Source organism: Ceraceosorus guamensis (genome assembly GCF_003144195.1).
Source record: "Ceraceosorus guamensis strain MCA 4658 unplaced genomic scaffold IE81scaffold_14, whole genome shotgun sequence".
Classification (NCBI taxonomy): Eukaryota; Fungi; Basidiomycota; class Exobasidiomycetes; order Ceraceosorales; family Ceraceosoraceae; genus Ceraceosorus; species Ceraceosorus guamensis.
In genome coordinates this window covers 209,307-227,791 of record NW_020290009.1, presented here as the reverse complement: position 1 = coordinate 227,791, position 18,485 = coordinate 209,307, and the positions used below count along the sequence as shown (strand labels likewise).

At 55.8% G+C, this 18,485-nt stretch overlaps 5 protein-coding genes across 5 annotated transcripts; 2 read left to right on the top strand and 3 right to left on the bottom strand.

The window, feature by feature from the left end:
* Positions 1 to 5,195: 5,195 nt before the first annotated feature.
* Positions 5,196 to 6,686, bottom strand: IE81DRAFT_346016 (glycine hydroxymethyltransferase; the record flags this gene model as incomplete). Its single annotated transcript, XM_025515986.1, has 2 exons — positions 5,196 to 6,584; positions 6,660 to 6,686. 2 exons carry the CDS (start codon positions 6,684 to 6,686, stop codon positions 5,196 to 5,198), a joined length of 1,416 nt encoding a protein of 471 aa, XP_025371236.1.
* Positions 6,687 to 7,395: 709 nt separating this feature from the next.
* IE81DRAFT_365270 (hypothetical protein) lies at positions 7,396 to 9,301 on the top strand. Its single transcript, XM_025516921.1, has 7 exons — positions 7,396 to 7,834; positions 8,062 to 8,144; positions 8,220 to 8,298; positions 8,372 to 8,494; positions 8,580 to 8,869; positions 8,950 to 9,083; positions 9,177 to 9,301. The coding sequence occupies exons 1-7, from the start codon at positions 7,621 to 7,623 to the stop codon at positions 9,214 to 9,216; spliced, it is 963 nt and encodes a 320-aa protein (XP_025371235.1). The 5' UTR covers positions 7,396 to 7,620; the 3' UTR covers positions 9,217 to 9,301.
* Positions 9,302 to 9,443: 142 nt separating this feature from the next.
* IE81DRAFT_321735 (3-carboxy-cis,cis-mucoante lactonizing enzyme) lies at positions 9,444 to 11,608 on the bottom strand. The gene is made up of 5 exons (XM_025513436.1): positions 11,139 to 11,608; positions 10,723 to 10,997; positions 9,880 to 10,565; positions 9,739 to 9,799; positions 9,444 to 9,672 (listed from the first exon to the last, which is right to left on the bottom strand). The coding sequence occupies exons 1-5, from the start codon at positions 11,270 to 11,272 to the stop codon at positions 9,581 to 9,583; spliced, it is 1,248 nt and encodes a 415-aa protein (XP_025371234.1). The 5' UTR covers positions 11,273 to 11,608; the 3' UTR covers positions 9,444 to 9,580.
* Positions 11,609 to 14,869: 3,261 nt separating this feature from the next.
* Positions 14,870 to 16,264, top strand: IE81DRAFT_346013 (hypothetical protein; the record flags this gene model as incomplete). The annotated part of the gene is made up of 1 exon (XM_025515985.1): positions 14,870 to 16,264. One exon carries the CDS (start codon positions 14,870 to 14,872, stop codon positions 16,262 to 16,264), a length of 1,395 nt encoding a protein of 464 aa, XP_025371233.1.
* Positions 16,265 to 17,408: 1,144 nt separating this feature from the next.
* Positions 17,409 to 18,478, bottom strand: IE81DRAFT_321730 (hypothetical protein). The gene has a single exon (XM_025513435.1). It carries the CDS (start codon positions 18,181 to 18,183, stop codon positions 17,434 to 17,436), a length of 750 nt encoding a protein of 249 aa, XP_025371232.1. The 5' UTR covers positions 18,184 to 18,478; the 3' UTR covers positions 17,409 to 17,433.
* Between the last annotated feature and the right edge of the window lie 7 nt (positions 18,479 to 18,485).

The following is an 18,485-nucleotide window of genomic DNA, read 5'->3' as shown; positions in this document are numbered from 1 at the left end:
CATCTCCGTTTTGAGAGGCAGAGTGGCTTCGGCCAACAGAGCTGGGCGGGCTCGAGAGCGCAGTAGAAGACTTTGATAGGCTGGCGTCCGTGAGCACAGTGTTTGTTGTGGATAGCCCGTCGCCGTGACTCGCGTTGCCGCTAGGTGTATCCGGACCACCACTTGCTGTGCTGTCCTGACGCTCTACAGATGGCTTGGACGAGCGCGAAGATTCGTTTGAGCCTAATGAATGATACATCCCTGTGTCATTCTCTCCTTGCTCATCGGCACTAGATCCTGCTTGATACAGAACGTATGCTTGCCAGTCGTCTATACGCCTTACGCGCATGCCTATCGAGTCGACCTCAAGGTAGGGTGATTGCAGTACTGTATCACGTACCGCATCGATGTCCGAGGTGATCCTGCGCACGCGGTTGAAACTGGCAACCGTCGCTATGGGGACCCAGCCGTGAGCATCCATGCACGATCGGAGATAGAAGTCTCCCTGTAGGTTTTGGTGACTGAAGTAAAACTCTATCTGGCGGAGCAGTTGATGCGAAACTTCGTCTTGAGAAGCGGACGGTTCGCCGTATGCAGCCGATGTTTGTCCTTCAAACGGATATGCGGGAGATGCCAGCTGTTGATATGGTGCTTGAGGAGAGAAGTTTGGGGCTGCCGCCCACCCGCCGACCATCATCGGACTGTACGTTGGCATTGTAGAGTGTGAGAAGGCCCTGGATCCCTCTTCAGGGTGGGTAAAGAATCGCGGATGGTAAGGGGAGTCGTATGCAGGCCCAACTTGCTGACCAGAATAAGCGCCGTTCCATTGCTGACCTCCCGAGGTCAGAGGCTCGTTACGTCCTGCTTCGTAAGGCCCAGTCTCCACGCCTTCAGCAATGACCGGATGATACAATGGTCTGCTGTCGAAATGGTTGGAGTAGGCACCAAAGAAGCCTGGTCCTCCTCGTCCACGTCCTCTGCCACGTCCGCGACCGCGGCCTCTATAGCCTACCCGATTCCCCTTCCAAGCGTCTGATGCTAAAGGAAGGTAATCGCTCGCGCGCGTCGGAGAAAATGAGCCGTCCTTGTTGATGTGAGAGGGCATGGGTGGATAAGCGAGAGGCATGACCTCCTCGGAGTCTGCTCTCGCTTCCGTGTCTGAGTGGTGAGGCGCAAGGGGCGTAATGAGAGCTTGATCTTCTTTAGACCTGGTGAGATCGCTGCTTGGCGCTGATTGTAAGTCACTGGCGATGCCACGAGCCCTTTCAGCTCCATTCGATGGAGACTGTGTCAGGGTATCATTGGACGAAGATGAGCTAGGCTGATGACGCTCTGCGTCACGTGCTGCAAACACCATGGCGCCATGTGGCGTGCTCGGTGCTGCTTGTGTGGCATTCGAGCGCGCTGGGTCAGCAGACTCGGCATCGAGAGTAGATCCCACAGCACTAGGCATCCCGGTATGAGCGGCCCCCTCATCTTGCCCACCATTATCAACCTTGAACGCGCTCCCTGACGGCTTGGACAAAGCTGAATGCTCTGCTGACTTCCCCTTGTTCGCCTTCTCTACCTTATTTCGGGAAGCTCCTTTCTTAGTCGCAGGAGTCTGTACTTGCGCAGAGCCTGCATTAGGTTTCCCTGCTGTGCTTTGCGTCCTCGAGTCTTTGTTCGCGGGAGTTGGTCTTTTGTGTGTTGCCGACTGAGCGTGTGTCAGCGTTGGCACGATGGAGATCCATTGCTTCCCTTTCTTGTTGCCGCCACCGCCTTGCTTCGCCACTTCCACGTCCAGCTGCTCCAACTCTGCAGTCGTGGCTTCGGCATTGTGAGGAGCGCGGCTCTTTTCGCCATCGATCGACTCCTGCGTTGGCCCATGCGCGTCCACTCGGCTCTTGCTTCTCCTTCGTTCGTGATTCCTCTCCGCACTAGCAGCCAGCGGGCTTGGCCATTGCGCCGATTCATATTCCGCCACTTCTTTTGTTGGCAGAGATCCATCTGCCAGTCGGGGGTTCCGACCACGAGAAGCTCCTACAGCGCTGGCCTCATCGTGATACGACGAGGCATCGCTCTCCCCTCTTCTACGTCCCCTGCGATCTGCGGTCTGGTTGAATGCAGCTTCAAGCGGAAAATGTTTCAGAGTACCCCAAGCATTGGGGCGTGTCTGAGCCGTGGGTGACTGGGCACTCGGCTTATCGGTACTCTGGGCATTACCAAGATTAGTGCGGGTTGGAGAACCAGAAGGGACGAACGATGGCATATTCTCGCCTCCATTGAGTAGATGTATGCGTTTCAACCAAGCATCATCATCGGCAGCGGCAGCTGGGCTTTCTCCGAGTGACAGACTAGTAGCTTCGGCAGTGGCACTTACTTCTGGCGCTGGCACAGCAGCGACCGTTTGGCCATCAGCTTTCTTCGGAGCACACTTGGGTATCGCCTCGTCTCTTGTCCCTGCTGGAGTATCATTCTTTGCTTGAGGCGGCATGTCGCCCGGTAAATGTGCCAGAACCTGGGCGGAGAGATCCGCGCGTGGCGTACCGCCTTGCACCAGATTTTCAGCGCCGTTCTGTTTCTTGCGAGGAAGCGCAGCGGTTGCTGAGGCGGGATCCTTTGCAATTGCATTGGTAGCAGATCGACCCGCTATGGCTTGCTTAGGGAGCCGAGGCGGCGCAGTCGTGTCAGTGGCTGTGTCGAGTCTTTGAGCTGAACCAAACATGGATGAAGCTTTGGCCGAAGCCTTGTGAGCTCCTTCGGCGCTTCGCAAATCGGCTTTGTTCGACCTCTGATCAGAACTTTTGGTCTTGCCCTTTTGAGCGCCCACATGTTTCTGGATCTGAGCTGAGCCGCTGCTCTCCACCGGTTGGCCCTGCTGCTGCTCCTTCCTCCTTTGCGCCTCCTGCTCGCGATGCTGGTGTTCCTTCTCTGCTTTCAATCGGGCCGCTTCTGCGTCCTTGGCGGCTTGTTGTTTCCTGCGCACTTCCCAAACATTTACTGCTGGAGCTGGAGCCGGGCCTGATGCGCTGTGCTTAGCCTTCTCATCTCGGTGTCCGTCTGCCCCAGCACCGCCATTGCCTTCGACTTCCCGCTTCTTGGGCCTCTCTGAGCTCTCTAAGGATGAGGTGGCTTTGGAGATTGCAGAAGTCTGCTCAGACGTCACCCCAACCCTTGCTGGTGATTCTGAGGGTGCGCCACCACGATGTGACCCGCTTGTGGAGGGCATGGCTGATGATGCCAATGTTCGTATCCTCGAGGGTGAAGCTGGAGGTTGCGAATGAGATACTGTACCAGATGCCTGAGCGGCAGAGCTAGCTGTGACGCTCGAAGAGGCAATGCCATTTGCAGCTGACTTTGCTGAAGTGTGTTCCGGCGTCGAGAGCTGGGAGGGGCGCCTAGGCTGAGCACCAGAGCTGGAGGAAGTAGATGCGAGGCTTTCCTGTGGCTGCGCCTGGCTACTAGCGGCAGGTGCCGTCCCGCCCTCTTTCGCTTTCCTGAGGCGCTCAGCATAGGACAATCCTCCCTGGCCACTCGCGATCGAGGACCACGCGGACATTGTGGCGAGCCTGCTGGGCCAGTAGTCGTGAGTGGTAGCTCACGTTCCCAAATTTCGCCAGATCGCGCGCAGGCAGAACGGGCGTTCTGAGGTCCCTGCCGTACACAAGCTTTTCGAAGCTGCCACTGCCGATGCGAACGAATCGGTACGACGGGTGTGCAGGGGAAGGGGAGCGATGGCGGCGTGAAGCAAAGGCAGAGTCGAGCTGATGCGGTTAAGAGGGTTCGACAACCGCGGCAAACGCAGATCGCCTGTCCTCGTGACTGATGCATCACTGAATGCGTGATTCGTGAATGCGCATTCGAAGATTCGCGCGCTTGCGCTGCTCTCACGAAGGCGCGCGTGGCTCAGCCTCGGAAACGTGTTGCGTGCGAGTATAGGGTGCCACGCTAAGCGACAGTGTGAGTCACAACAGGCTGATGAGTCAAGAGTCCCCGCACGCCTCCCCTCGCGACCCCATAAGCTCAACGTGATTGAGGGCGGGTGCGGTGAACTCGCTCCTGATCTTGATGTCATGCACCCTAGCTGACGAAGCGACGACTGCCTGCCGGCTCGCCGAGATTCGAGACTCACGACCAAGTTGACGTGTTCAGTCAAAGTAACCACAACAGACGAGCATAGCCATTCGTGATTCTTGATTCACCTTGTAATCAGAATGGGAATGGCACAGCCTGCCAGACCAGCCACCGTCCTCCATTCATGCAATCACGATGAGCCATCTGACGCCCATTCATCAAAGCATCAATCCTTGAATGCGGGGCTGAGTAGCGCCGCGTGCGCTGCTAGGTGTCCCGGTCGTGACATCTCCGTCGTATGTGCTGTCGTGCTGAAGTCGTCAACATCATAAGCCGCTCGTATGTCTGTATATGAACATATATAGCTAAGCCACATGACACGGCTATGTCCTTCATTTCCGCGGGCCTGTCCTCGATTGTGAGACCGTTCGTGACCCGCCGCTATATGCGTGTTCAAGATTCAAATTTACAGCTCCGTGTCGAGTCACGAAGACGAGCCAGCAGCCAGAAGTAGCGTATCGCTTTACGAGGGCCGCCTACAGCTTCGCGCTGTTCGATTCGTCTCATCGCAGAGCACAGCCATCAAACCCGACATTGGGATTGACTGTTGCACTTGCGCGCTTCGGTGCGGCCGGTGCCCATGTTGACAGCCTTTTGAAGCTGCGGATCCTCAAAAGAGTCCAAAATCCAGAGCAAAGCGCAAGCTGACAGCCCCGCGCAGGCTGTGCACAGCTGTCAGGACTCAGGCATGCATTCTCTTGAATCTGCTCTAGGATATGGCATGTGCGGCCTCCACACCGTGACCCAGCCCATGTCTACTCACGACCAAAGGACTGCGTGGACACACAACGTCACACTGCCACGGCTTCTCTGAACCCACCGCGCGTCAAACTTGCCGGCGTGACAACAGACGTCTGCCCACAACAGTTGTGTCACTTGAACTGAGCTGGGTTTGTGGGACGGAAATGGAATTTTGGGAAGGTGACGTTGAAGACAGCATGCCGGGTGCGGGATTGAAGGTTTTGAGGCGACCTTGTAATGGATTTGGAGACGATACAATAAGAGGCAAGGGAAGATGCTTGAGACGATAGTTGCTCCGTTGAGGTGCAATAAGTGCAGATGGGATGGGTGTTCCGAGGAGGAGTCACGCAGAGTGCGACTCAGGCGTGGCCATTGGCACCGCTGGGCCTCTTGATGGAGGAAGTGTCTCTGACACCTGGCAGAGGGAAGCTGGTAGCAAACGCCTCGACCTCCTTCTTGAGCTGCTTCACGCCCTCGTGCGTGTGAGCAGCCTTCTTGAAGTCGACAAGCTTCTTGCCAACCTTGCCCTGGATCTCGAGAGCGATCTGGGTCATGCGGTGCAAGAAGTCTGCCACCTTGAGCATCTCTTCCTCCTTCATACTGCGGCTTGTCAGAGCGGAGGTGCCGAGGCGGTAGCCACCAGGGGTGAGAGCAGAGGTGTCGCCAACAACGGCGTTCTTGTTGACCGTGACACCGCAAAGATCAGCAAGCTCCTCAATCTTGCTTCCGGTCAATCCAATGGGCCTCAGATCAACCAGGAGCAAGTGGTTCTCACTTCCGTCGGTCTGCAGCTTGTAGCCGTGCTCGATCAAGCGTTTGCCCATCGTCTGGCTGTTCTTGATGACTTGGGCAGCGTACTCCTTGAAAGCGGGGTCAGCAGCTTGCTTGAGAGCGACTGCAATACCTGCGATGGTATTGTTGTGAGGGCCACCTTGGCAAGCGGGGAACACGGCGGCGTTGATCTTGCCTTCGACTTCGGGGTCTTTGTCCTTTCTGAAGAAGATGAGGCCTGCACGAGGGCCACGGAGGGTTTTGTGAGTGGTGGTGGTGACAATGTCGCAGTATTCAAAAGGGTTGTTCTGGACTTGGGCAGCGACAAGGCCGGAAATGTGTGCAATGTCGCTCATCAGGTACGCCTGTTGGCTCTTGGCGGTCTCGGACAGTCGCTTGTAATCCCAGTCACGAGGATAAGCAGAGCCACCAGTGATGAGCATACGAGGCTTGAAGAGGTCGGCGTTTTTGTGCAGACCCTCGTAGTCAAGCAGTCCCGTCTTGGTGTCGACCTGGTAAGGGAAGCTCTGGAAGTAGATGCTGCTAGCGCTGATCTTCTTCTTGGCGGTGTAGTAACCGTGGGTCAAGTGACCACCGCTGGGCAGACCAAGACCCATGATGCGGTCTTGGGGCTGCAGGAGAGCAGTAAAGGTAGCAAAGTTGGCAGTGCTACCGGAGTATGGCTGAACGTTGACGCCCCAGACGGCAGGATCAAGGTTGAAAGCCTTGAGTGCGCGCTGCTGGCAGAGCCTTTCAAGTCGGTCAATGTGTTCGTTGCCACCGTAGTAACGAGCTCCGGGAAGACCTTCGGAATACTTGTTGGTTAGGATGGAACCGTTGGCCTCCATCGTGGCCAGAGAAGTCAGATTCTCTGAAGCAATGAGCTCCAGACCAGAAAACTGGCGCCAAGTCTCATCGTCGATGATCGACTGAACCTCGGGGTCAGCCTCTGCAAGGGGCGTGTACAACGCCTTGTTCTGCGCCAACGACAAAAGAGGGGTTGTGAGCATTGCTTGAGTGCAGAACATGGGACGACGGCGACCAGGACTCACGTAGTCAGAGGGAAGTGCAGTGGCCATGTTGCGCGCGAAGTTGAGCTGCGACGACCGAAGTGGGGTGGTGTACGGCGGGAGCGCTGACTTGACCAGGGTGGGAGCAAGTCGAGAGGTTGAAGCTGCTGCACGTGCAAGACCTGGGATGGAATTCAGTACTCGAGCGGGCATGAGCGTCACTGAGAGCGAGGTGGAAATTTGGTACTGGAAGATGTGATGTGAGGGAGAGATTGGACAGTGGCGGTAACCTTCGCGCGCGATGACTTGAAATTCGCCCAGAAAAAGCTTTCTTTCCTCCTTTTGGCCGCTGCCGTGCAGCCACAGAGATCTCAGTCACGAGTGACGGCCGATGAAGTGCCCTGCTGCCGGCCTGCCCCGCGCCACGACGCGACACGACACGCGGCACGGTCTAGGTCGTGCAGCAGTCGCAAGAGTCTTCGTCCCTCGCGCCTCGAGGATTCGAGGCCCGCGTTCATCACGAGCACAGACATGCAGCCAGGGTACGGTACCGCGGTACATCACCGGCGTGGCGGCGTGGCCATTCAAGATTTCATGGTGAGGGCAAATCCATGCAGCTAAGCTCGCCTGCACGTGCGATCGCAAGAAAACCGCTCTCCGCACGTGACTAACTCCCGATACTTCTGCCGGCCGAGTCAGCTCATCAGTGGTGTAGCGTAAGCGCGCGGAGTGTGAGTTGTGAGTCGCGAGTCTGATGAGGGATCAACGGCGGTGTAAGATCCTGACCCACATGAAGAAAGCACGCTCGCAGGCTTGATGGGACGCCAGCGAGCCAGACAGCCCGCACGGCCTTGCTGACTACAACTTCACAGCCAAGTGGTCGTTCAGCTCAGAGGGAAGGCCGTGCCAGCAGCTCAGGTGCAAAGCTGAACATCAAGTCGGCTATCACTACGCAGCAACGGATCTCACCGCAATTTACCACGACCAACATCGCGAAGAAAAGATGGCGCAGCAACAAGCAAGGCAGGCACTGAGGCGCCTGTCCCAGCAGTTTCAAGAGCAGGCCAGACAAGGCTACCAGCGTGGTGGTGGAAGCAGCTCAGGAGGCAGTGGCGGAGGAGGTCCCGGAAATGGGCTTCGCAACGCCTTGGGCGGCGGGGCTGGCCTGTTCCTCCTTATTGGTGGCGGTCTGGCGATCAATGCTAGCTTGTTCAATGGTAAGTAACGCTTCTTGATGCATGTAGGAGACTCATCGAGGTCTGGGAACAAGATCTGTCGCTCGACCCGCATTGCTGGGTAATTTTAGCCGTCGCGGGACTCAGGACGGCGCACCATGCTATGTGCCAGCGAAGTGATGACAGCAGGGCCACTGCGGCTAAGAGAGCCCTTTTGTGACCCTGTAACCCCCTGGACGCTGCTCACGCGTGCTTGCTCGTCCTCGCAGTCGACGGTGGTCATCGCGCCATCAAGTATTCTCGCCTTTATGGTGTCAAGCCAGACATCTTTGGAGAAGGGACGCACTTGATGGTGAGTCTCCTCGCTGACCCCCCTGATGCAACGCTGCGACATCTGACCGGGCGTCGTGCGTCATATCTTGCTCAGATTCCTTGGTTCGAAACGCCAATCGACTACGACGTGCGAGCGAAGCCGAGAAGCATCGCTAGTCTGACAGGCACAAAAGGTGCGCATGTACGCGACTTTGTCCCGAATCGGATAGTCAGCTCACTTTCTGTCGGTCTTGATCTCGGCTGCAGACTTGCAAATGGTCAACATCACCTGCCGTGTGCTTTCACGACCTAGCGTCAATGAGCTGCCCATCATTTACCGAGAGCTGGGAAGCGACTATGATGAAAGAGTTCTCCCTTCAATCGTGAATGGTAAGTATGTGCTGGCTGTGCCTTGCCCAAGTCTCCCTATCCTGGCTGCTCACACACAAGCGTGGCACACAACTTCCGACCACAGAGGTGCTCAAGTCTGTCGTTGCGCAATTCAATGCGTCTCAGCTCATCACTCAGCGAGAGATGGTGTCGAGATTAGTAAGGGAGAACTTGACACAGAGGGCGAGACGATTCAACATTGTTCTCGATGATGTATCTATCACCCACGTCGCTTTTTCGCCGGAGTTCACCCACGCCGTCGAGGCCAAGCAAATCGCACAACAAACCGCCTTGCGTGCTGCCTTCCTGGTCGACCAAGCCATCCAGGAGAAGGCGTCGATCATTGTTAGGGCCCAGGGTGAAGCCAAGAGCGCTGTGCGTGTGATCCCAAGCGTTGTGCCACTTGCCAAGCTGAGACACTGTGCTGACTTCGCAACCCTCAAACTTTCGCACAGGAACTTGTTGGACAAGCAGCTCGCGGGGGCTTCTTGCAACTACGAAAGCTGGAAGCCGCGAGGGACATCGCCGCTATCCTCGCAAACAGCAGCAATAGAATCATGCTGGACGCAGATAGCCTGTTGCTCAACACGTAAGTACCGAATGCATTCCATCGTCTCGTGTTGGGGTGTACAATGGCGGCTGATCCATCCTCTCCTTCTCCTCGACGCAACTTATACTGTAGCCAAGACATGGACCCGGATGCTGCCAGGAAGAAAAAGTAGGAACTCATGCCATACAAGTGCACGCCTTCGCATTGTTGACGCCGCTGATCAGCACGAGCGACGCGCAATTCACACCATTCATCCGATTTGCTCTCTCATAGAGAGCTGCCCACGCGTGTGACCCAAGCGGACGACTGCGTCGCGTCATTCGCGCTCGGTGGCCCGTTCCAGAAGGCCTGCTCAGGGACTCGACCGATGCCAAGGTTGGCAGCTACTGAACGCTGGTGTCTGATGGAGACTATGAGTTGCATTAGGTGAGGGTGTTTGATTACAGGTGCAGAATAAGTGAGGGCTCGTCTTGCAAATCGTCCGTGAACGCTGGCAACGTGCCCGGGCTGGACTTCAGTCTACTGAGGGCAAAAGTTTACCAAGGAGCAAAGCCAGCGAAATTGATTTGGTCTTGATCCTCGAGCTTTGCGACAATTGACAAGTGCTCTCCGTCGATCTTGAGGATGGCTGTTGGCGCAAGAGTCGAGTAGCCTTGAGCGGTGTGGCGTATAAGGTTTGCGAAAGATGACTTACCAAGCGTGCCACTGGCCTGGTTTGCTGTGGCTAGATAGCGACCATCTGGAGAGATGGAGAACTGCGAAGAAATGATAGGTCGTACCATGTGAATCGATTCCGACACTGTGTGGTACGAGACGAGGAAGCTCAATGACTCACGTGGCGGGTGTTGCGACCTCCAGATGGATACCAAGCTAGCCACTCGAGGCTGTCGTTGGGCAAGCGTCTCAACACGCTGATATGGTCCTCAGTAGAGTCGCCACGGTTACTGACATAGATCAGCGCGCCATCGACCGAGGTCTGGACCTCTGCCAACGTTCGAGCTGGTCCGTTCTCGGCGTCGCCACCCAGTTGCGTGCCAGGAGGGACGCTGGGGATGCGTGCACCGATCTGCGACAACTTGCCAGTCTGTGGATCTTGTGTGAATGCGGTCACTGTGTTGGCAAATTCGCTGGTCAGGTAGGCAACATGCTTGACGTCATGGGAATGGCGTCGAAATTGTCCATTCGCGCTAGCGCCGTGACCATGTGTGTAGTATTTGGCATCTTCCACGAACTTGAGATGTCGAGGGCCGCTGCCGGGCTCGACAGGAGTCTCAGCCAACAGTTCGGCCATGTCGGCTCTCTCGCCGACTTTAATGGTCCTAATCACATCGCTGCCCAAGTCGGGGACGTACACGAATTTGCCATCGGGGTCAGCCACGGCATCATGCGCATACGGTGCATTTTGACGCTTGGTGACTGGACCGGTCCCTGAGCGTGTAAAGTTGAAGACCTTGGCTGGGAATAGCGCAGCCCGATCCGGAGATAGCGGCAGGACGGCTGCTGACCCGCTGTCGTAGTTGGCTAAGTGTCGTGTAGCAAGGCGCAGCGGGTCGTAATGGACGGGCAGCAACGCGCAACGCAGAAGAAGCTCGCAAGTTTCAGCTCGCCTATCTCATCGGGCCAAACCCTGACTCGCGTAAATTATTAAAGCTATGGATCGTTTCCCGCATCGGCTCACCAACGAACAGCTGATCTTTGACCAAATCACTGGCTACAGGGCCATTGCCGCCCGTGGAGGTGCGGGTGATGCCACCCAGAGCTGTTAGCTGTCCGTCAGCTCCACTTGTGAGCACATTCACTTCGCCAGGCGTCGCCTCGTTCGTGGCGTAGATGATGTGCGACTGCTCCAGCTTGCCTCCGAACGTCAGCCATGAGGGCTTGCCGCCTGTTGTCTCATTTCCTACATTGCCATTCTGTGTGATACCGGCAGGCGGGCGGAATGTAAAACTCTTGCTGTTTTTTGAGTCCATCGATCAGCATGCAGAGACAGGCGTGAGGGTAGGCTGATGTCAGTCTCAGCTGAATTGCATCCGCAGCCGCTCATGGGCCAAGCCTTCTTCCTTTAGACCGAAGTGGCAATCGCCCTGCACTCACACATCCCCTGAGTAGCTTGAAGTGTAAAGCGCGTACTGGGTGGTGAGCTGCCCGTTCTGTTGCGCGCTCATCACGCCCCGAAGCAAGCTGCAAGCGGACAATAGCGCCAGAGCCGCGATTGTAGTTGGGCGCATCAGAGCCACTGATCGTCCTGGTCCAAAGGCCTTGCAATCTCGCCCGCAAGAAGAGCGCCGGTAAATGTGAATTGCGAGCTAGGCGTCCTGCTGCTCACGCATCTGCTGCTGGATAGCGATGCGAAGCGATTCCAAAAGAGTGTGAGTCGTACAGTAGTCGCCAGAGGCAGTGGGCAAGTTCTAATGAGTTGAACTTGAAGCGTTTTAGAATACGTTGGTTGATGGCTGGAAGGCGGCTTGTCTCTGTTGGGCCAAGTCACCATGCACAGATACCAGTTTTGAGTTTTGAGCCACAGTCACGAGTTCAGCCACGCCGCCGTCCGGAGTCAATTCACGTGATTGTATGCCAGTCACGATCAAGTCCGAAGACACACAAGTTGCTCGAGATCCACGCGTCGCAGCTAGCCAGTCAAAAGTCTGAACGAATCAAAATGCAGGCGCACGTCACTCTTGACTCTTGATTCTTATTCAGACTTTTCGTCACCAGCATGCGCGCGGGAGTGTCGGTGCCTGCTGTTGTATTCCGGTCAAACGCGCGATCGTGAACTCGTGACTCTAATCAACATTTAATCCCGAACATTCAAGAATCAAGGGATTCAAATTTAAAAGTCAGCAGTAAGTCTTGATCGACTCCCAGCATCAGCACGACTGTCCACGAGCGGCCGATCATCGGGACACACATGCACGGAGAAGAGCAAGACATGTCAAGACCCAATCTCTAGGACAGCGGTCCACGCGCGACGGCCCAAATTTGCGGGAAATTACGATTCAATGATTCAAAATTGCAACCACGATGTTCCCATGCATGCGAACCGGGGACTGGGCTTGGCTGTTGAGAGACCGTTGGCAGTCCGCCAAATAAGCTATAAATTCCGTAGCAGGGACCATCATCGAAGCCTAGAGCCGCCGCTGCACTCACACTGATTTGACCAAGGCCAGGCACGGTGCGGGTCGGAGGTGCAGAGCATCAACGACTAGCTGCCGGTACCTTAGCGGCACGATGCTGCTAATCATGACCAGCTATCACACAGCTTGATCTGCCTAACACCACGACGACTGCTACTACTACTGCATCTGTCGTCCAGCTTGTGAATAGACGGCTCGGAGAGCGCATTCGAGTAGTGCGCCGGCCAAGACGTCACATCCGAGTACTTCCAGCGGCCCTCCGAAACGGAAGCAAATCGTGAATTCAACGTCGGTCTGTCTGTGATTTTTGAACTCTCGTGACTGCTGTCTGTCCTCTTTCCATCGGGTCTCGGCGAGTCTGCAACCCCCAATGCTCAACGATCGCCCTGACAAGGAAGGGTGAAGTCCGTTCGCCAGGTGTTGTAGACTGTTCAACATGGCTTGACGGCAATTCTCAGTGCCTTATCTTGCATGCTGAGGAACCCGGTCGTGTCAGGCTGTCCAAAGGTATGCCGACGAGCAGCAGTGGTAGTCTATAAGTGGAGGTTAGGCCCGAAAGTACAAGTGCCCATCTAACCGAGGATCAAAGTGCTCATCTGAGTGGGAACGTGGACAGAGGTGAGCTCGGAGATGGGAAGTACTAGCCGAGTTGCAAGAGGACTATCCAAGTCACAAATGTCATGCCATCACAAGTCCGTGTGACACCTTGACAGCGCTTCCTTGGATCCACCCAACACGACCGTGATTGGGTGCTAGTTGCATGGCGGCATGAAGTTCTCTACCCAGACGCGCAGACTCCGACCATGACAAGAGGAGCTGCCTCCACGCTGCTCTGTGGTGTACATGTGATGGACGTCGGCGGGTGCGTGAATGGCGAAGTCGAAATGTGAGATGCGAACTTGCCGAGTAGAATCAAGAATCACGATCGACACTTCCGTGGCGAAGTCGGAAGTCGGCCGTCTAATTTCTTCATCTCCACGACCGAGCATGACACGGCATCAGGCAGGCCAACGGCCACTTGTAACTGCGATTTCCCAAATTTTTCGAGGGGCACAGTGGTCTTGAAGCGATGGAGTTGCAATCATTTGGGAAACGGAAAAGCCCTAAGAGTCGGAGTCGTCGGAGTCGTCGAGCCCAGCCGGCGCATGGTCGTGAGTTTGTGAGTGGAGTGTCCGAAGCGAGCTGCAAGGTGGAGGGGTTTTCGTGGCAGGCAGACAACGGAAGGGAGATGTGCTGGACATGCACCCGCAACGCGGAGCTGGCAATTTGAGCAGCTTTCTTTACGCTCGCAAAATTTCTACGCGAGGGCGCTAACGCCTGATACACTCACGACTCGACTGTATATTCACACTCAACTACATGATGAGCGGCGGTTGACAGAGCATGTGCATGAGCAATGGCGACAGTCGTGTTTTGGATAGACAAGGACCTGTTCGCACACTCACGTGACTCATCATATATATGCTCATGCTCACGCTCACGACTCGCAACTATCGGTATACAGAGTACTCACGCTGCTCGCGTCGCTGATGAATGGCCACTCAAGGAACTCACGACTCTCCGGCAGCAGCTTCTACGCTATGCAGCTTAGCCGAGTAGTGTCTGATATATGTAAGCCACAGCTCCGCTCGCTCCAAGCCGTGCTACTTCAAGATCAAAATTCAAATTCATCAGCCTAGGGGGCATATGGCCTCCATAAGCAGCTGCATGATGATGACGATGATGTTGCATCGGCTGGCTTTGTCAGACTCACGCATGCAGTCATCACAACTCAAGACTGCATGAGAAGTCTATGACTGCTGTCGTGACTTTAAATCATATGATTCGTCTCCTCGCGCTGCGCACCTCGACGAGCGCCCCTGGCACCTCGTAAGGAGCGCGCGCGCATATGCCGCATGCCGCACGGTGCTACGCTGACTGCTGGACTGCCGACTGCAGCATATTTTACTGATGTACAGCTTTAATGAGCTGCAGCATGCTTAAATGGTACAGTCGTGAGTGTAGAGCATCTAGAGCACGCACCGCGGCCCTCGCTGTATATACATCCTGGACAGTATGTGCTGACTTGGCGCGGCACCTGTCCGGGCTTCGATCGGCGAGCGTCGTGGCGCGGCGTACCGTGCCGTGAGTACCGGTAAGCTGCTGCCATGCATAGGCGTCAAAGGAGAGGCCGAGGTTATGCATGTGGAAACCCAAACAGCATAGCGAGACGCGGCTGGCGGTGGGCATGTTACTCTGACTGCATGATGACCACGCTCTTGATTGCATTCGTGATTCGGAGTACAGTACATTATATTATTGCAAGTAAGTGGTGTATTCAAGCGCGCGACGGAAGGCTTCATTCTTGATTGCATGAGTATTCAGGATTTGTGAAGCGCACCGCGCCCAGAGCGCCAAAGATTATTCAACTGGTGGTAAGATTGCGCGACTTCCTCACTACCTCAATACTACCATCCACCACGCTTCCCTGTCTGTCCGATCGCGTTGCTCGATCCACACGCTACAATCGACACGACACACAGCTGGCGCTGCTCCAGTCCCCTCTCCTCGCGCAAGTCAAGCTCGCGCTCCCCCCCTTCCTGACCAAGAGATCGCCAGTGCGGTGCCACTCTTGGTACGATCACACACGCCTGATCCCAAAATCAATCCCTGGCACGCTGGCTGTAAGCACAGCACCATATTTTGCGAATAATGTGCGCCACGCAGTCTTTCGCCTCCACCAATCTTCCACTTTCGCTTGGTGCACCCCTCGCCTCTTCATCGTCAGCCAGCCAAACTGGTAGCGATCTCTTCGCTCGCAGATTGACCAAGAGCTTGCAGCGTCCAACGCCAGACCCGCAACAGAATGAACATCAAGCGCTTCTGGCTCAGCTGAATGAGTCGAATGGAACACCTTCATTTGAAGCTCAGAGAGCCGTCGCCATGGCCTTCATCTCGCGTCGTGCAACCGAACAGTCCAACGTTTGTGTGCAAGCAGAATCTCGTCAACAATTCGATCAGACCCAAGTCAATGAACCCCCTCAAGGTCATCAGCCCACGCAAGCCCAGTCTAATCACAACAGCAGCATCGCAGGTTCTCGAGCTGCAACGCCTCCCTTGACAGGTGCAGTGCCTGATGCTTTGCGGCCGGACGTGGTCAACCGTCAGGTGTCGGCGCCGCGCCCGGATCTGCCGATGCTAGCCTTAGGAGCCCAGGAGCACCGCTATTGTTCTCCGGGGCCAGCGGCGGACCTCGTCAGTTCTAGTGCTGAATTCGCTAGGGAACTCAACAGATGGGCTGCGACGCCAGGAGGCGGTATGGTCTATCCTTGGTCTGCGTCTGCAGCGACGCCACCGTCCGCATCATCTCAGCGTCATTTCTCGACCTCTTCTTCGCTGATGCCTTCTCACACCATGGATAACGATTTAAGCGTACTCGATCCGCGCTTTGGCAATCTCACTGCCGACACAGCTCTTCGCATGCTACCAGAGGCACCAGACTTCGCAAGCATGTCACGCGCCGACTCTGGCAACACGTCCAACAGCTCTGAGCACCAGTCGAGCTCGCACTCTGGCTTTTCCATTTCGGCTGGCTCAGCTCCTAGCAGCTCTCTCACGACCTTGGCGTCTCCTTTCGGTCAATCCTGCGAGCCTCACGATCATGGTTGGATGCAGTCGCCCAAGCGAACTTCGTCTGGTCCCCTACACGATCTGCAGGAAGCTCGTCGCAACGCTGCACCGCGTAATCACTTGCGACAGAAGGACGAACCTTCCAGCGTGCAACCCGACTTCACCGAGCTTGACGCTTCAACAGCTGTCATGACCTCTACATCCACTGCACCATCGAAGACGCAATCGAGACGAACTTCTGCTGTAGACTCGAATGGCCGATACGTCTGTCGCCATCCAGGCTGCGACAAGACGTTCAGCACCAGCGGTCATGCCCGGCGACACAGCCATGTGCACTCGCCGCTCTGCCCCTTCATCTGCCCACACGAAAGCTGTGACGCGACGTTCTCCCGGCGCGACAATTGCACCCAACATCAGCGTGCCAGGCACTCACAGATCTTGGAAGCTCATCGCCTTGACGATCAAGATTCTGGCTAAGAACTTTGCATATGTCGATTTTCACAACTCTACGCGGACCTCGGTTACGAAAGAGCACCTGGTGCGTTCGCTCGGACACTGTCTTTGAGCCGTCATCCTTCTGCACCGAACCGTTATGAAACCCTTGGCTTCCTCCGCTGGCTCCAACCTCCTGCTGAGACCCACCTATCATGTACCTCACTTCCCTCGGCATCGCATCCGCACTCGGACCTCCCCCCGTACCCCCACACTCCCGCGCGTCCGTCTACTTGTCTTGGTGTCTTCGCAAACCCCTCGCAAATGTCTCTGGATCCCTCGTCGTCACCTCGTCTCGAACATTTTCAGCAACGATTGGTGCTCATACACGTATCACCAAGGGCACGGCAGTTCTGCCCACTTCATCGTTGATCTAAACACGTTTCTCGGCAAATCCTTGCACCACCATCGATCGCTCTGGTCTCTCTCTAGGTCTCTCTAGCCACTCGTCTTCACCTCATACGTTCCGGTTCTCTCGCACCATGATGCATGGTCCTGTAATACACGTGCACCTTGCAATTATTGGTCAGGTACGTCAAGCCGCAAAACTCAGTCCGCCCGCAATTCTATTCGCATCGTTACTTCTCGCGTGATGTGCGCCGTGGCTTTTAGCTGTTGACTGCTTGCCTCATTGCGACGTGCAGGGCGGGCGATGCTCTAGCACCACACCTGTCTCTGGAGATGGTACTGCCTATCTATCCCAAAGCCTGCTCGAAAGAGCTCGCGCCCTTCAGCCTCGGAGTGATTAGTGTCCACACGGACGCACTGTGCGTCTGTGGTGAAGACCAGAATCAAGACGGCGCATGGAGCGGCATCGACGATGGTGCAGCACTCAGTCTGCTGGTCTACTTGACGAAAGGACGCTGCTTCGATTCGCCGCGCGTTCTAGCGATGATCGTCACTCGCAAGCAGCAGAGAAGCTCCGGAGCCAAATCTGCAGACAATTGGTCATCGCAAGCGTCAACCCCGTCAGGCCTGGCGGCTCCAACAGCACGCAGCTGACTCAAAGTGCATCATCAAGACAGACAGAGGTGAAGCATATTAAATGGTGCATTGAGCCGCGAGCAAAGTAGGTATCTCGAATCGTATCAAATGTCCATCAGCGCGTCTCGCACTGGGTCGCCCTTTGTCTAAAGGAGCTTCGCGTGTAAGCGCTAGCCGAGGAAGTTTCCCAACTGGCCACCGAGTCCGCCCTGGCTACCGTGACCGTGGTGATGATGTTTCTCGTGGCGGTGATGTTTCTCATGGCGATGATGTTTATCTACGATCGTGTTGAGATGTGGGTGAGATGAGTCAGCATGCCGAGAAATGCCAAACAGCTTCGAGCCACATGCTTTTCCACCTTGTTGTGTTCCCCAAGACCGCGACTCACGATGATCCTTTTCCTTCCTGTCCAGAAGCATCTTCACACCTTGCGCAGCAAGTGCGCCACCAACGGCTCCCTTCAAACCACTGCCACCGCCAAGCAACTTCGTGCCTGCAAAACCTGCGGCACCGCCCATTGCCATGGTGCCGATGCCTCTTTCTCCGGGAGGCAGTGGGTTGCCGCGTTCATCGTACTGCACTTGACCCTCCTGTCCCGCTCCAGGCTGTTGACCGTACTGCTGCTGGTGAGGTGGCTGTCCATGTGCGGGAACCGAAGAGTAGTAATCGCTTGCGTGGCCTCTGCTCTGCTGCTCTGGCTGTCCATATGGGGATGAGGGATAGCCGCTAGGTGCACCGGATGAAGAGGGATAACCATAGCCTGATTGCTCGTGTGGAGCACCACCATAATTGGGCTGAGAGTCGGGATAGCCGCCGAAGCCACCGGCGGGTGGGTATCCGCCTTGCCCATTGTTTCCTTGACCGTATGCCGCCGAGGTATCGGCAACGGGCATTGATGGTCCGTTGGAATAGTAAGACATGACTTGCTATGCTGGTGTATGAGGTGCTGAAGTGCGCCGTTGGTAATGTTGTAGATCTATGAAAGTGATGCCTTGCTCGCTCGCGTTTCCTGTGACAGTTGCTGGAGATGCGAATGAGTAGAAGATTCCTTTCAGTGCAGAGACGATGAAGTTGAGTGAGGATGTGGAAAAGAATTCCGGTAGCGAAAGAGACGCCTTTTGTACTTTTGCCGTCCCGCTCGATCACTCACATTCACATTCATTGAGTGATTTGGGAGCGCAAGACGCAGATGTTCGTGACCAAGAGGTCTCACGTCGGCAAC

Bases quoted from the DNA above. Each gene is read 5' to 3' on its own strand.
- IE81DRAFT_365270 (XM_025516921.1), top strand. From the start codon at position 7,621: ATGGCGCAGCAACAAGCAAGGCAGGCACTGAGGCGCCTGTCCCAGCAG. The intron at 8,495-8,579 runs GTAAGTATGTGC...TTCCGACCACAG, and splicing joins TCTCCCTTCAATCGTGAATG to AGGTGCTCAAGTCTGTCGTT. The intron at 8,870-8,949 runs GTGCGTGTGATC...ACTTTCGCACAG, and splicing joins AGGGTGAAGCCAAGAGCGCT to GAACTTGTTGGACAAGCAGC.
- IE81DRAFT_321735 (XM_025513436.1), bottom strand. From the start codon at position 11,272: ATGCGCCCAACTACAATCGCGGCTCTGGCGCTATTGTCCGCTTGCAGC. The intron at 10,998-11,138 runs GTGAGTGCAGGG...CTCAAAAAACAG, and splicing joins TCAAGCTACTCAGGGGATGT to CAAGAGTTTTACATTCCGCC. The intron at 9,800-9,879 runs GTGAGTCATTGA...ATTTCTTCGCAG, and splicing joins GAGGTCGCAACACCCGCCAC to TTCTCCATCTCTCCAGATGG.
- IE81DRAFT_321730 (XM_025513435.1), bottom strand. From the start codon at position 18,183: ATGTCTTACTATTCCAACGGACCATCAATGCCCGTTGCCGATACCTCG.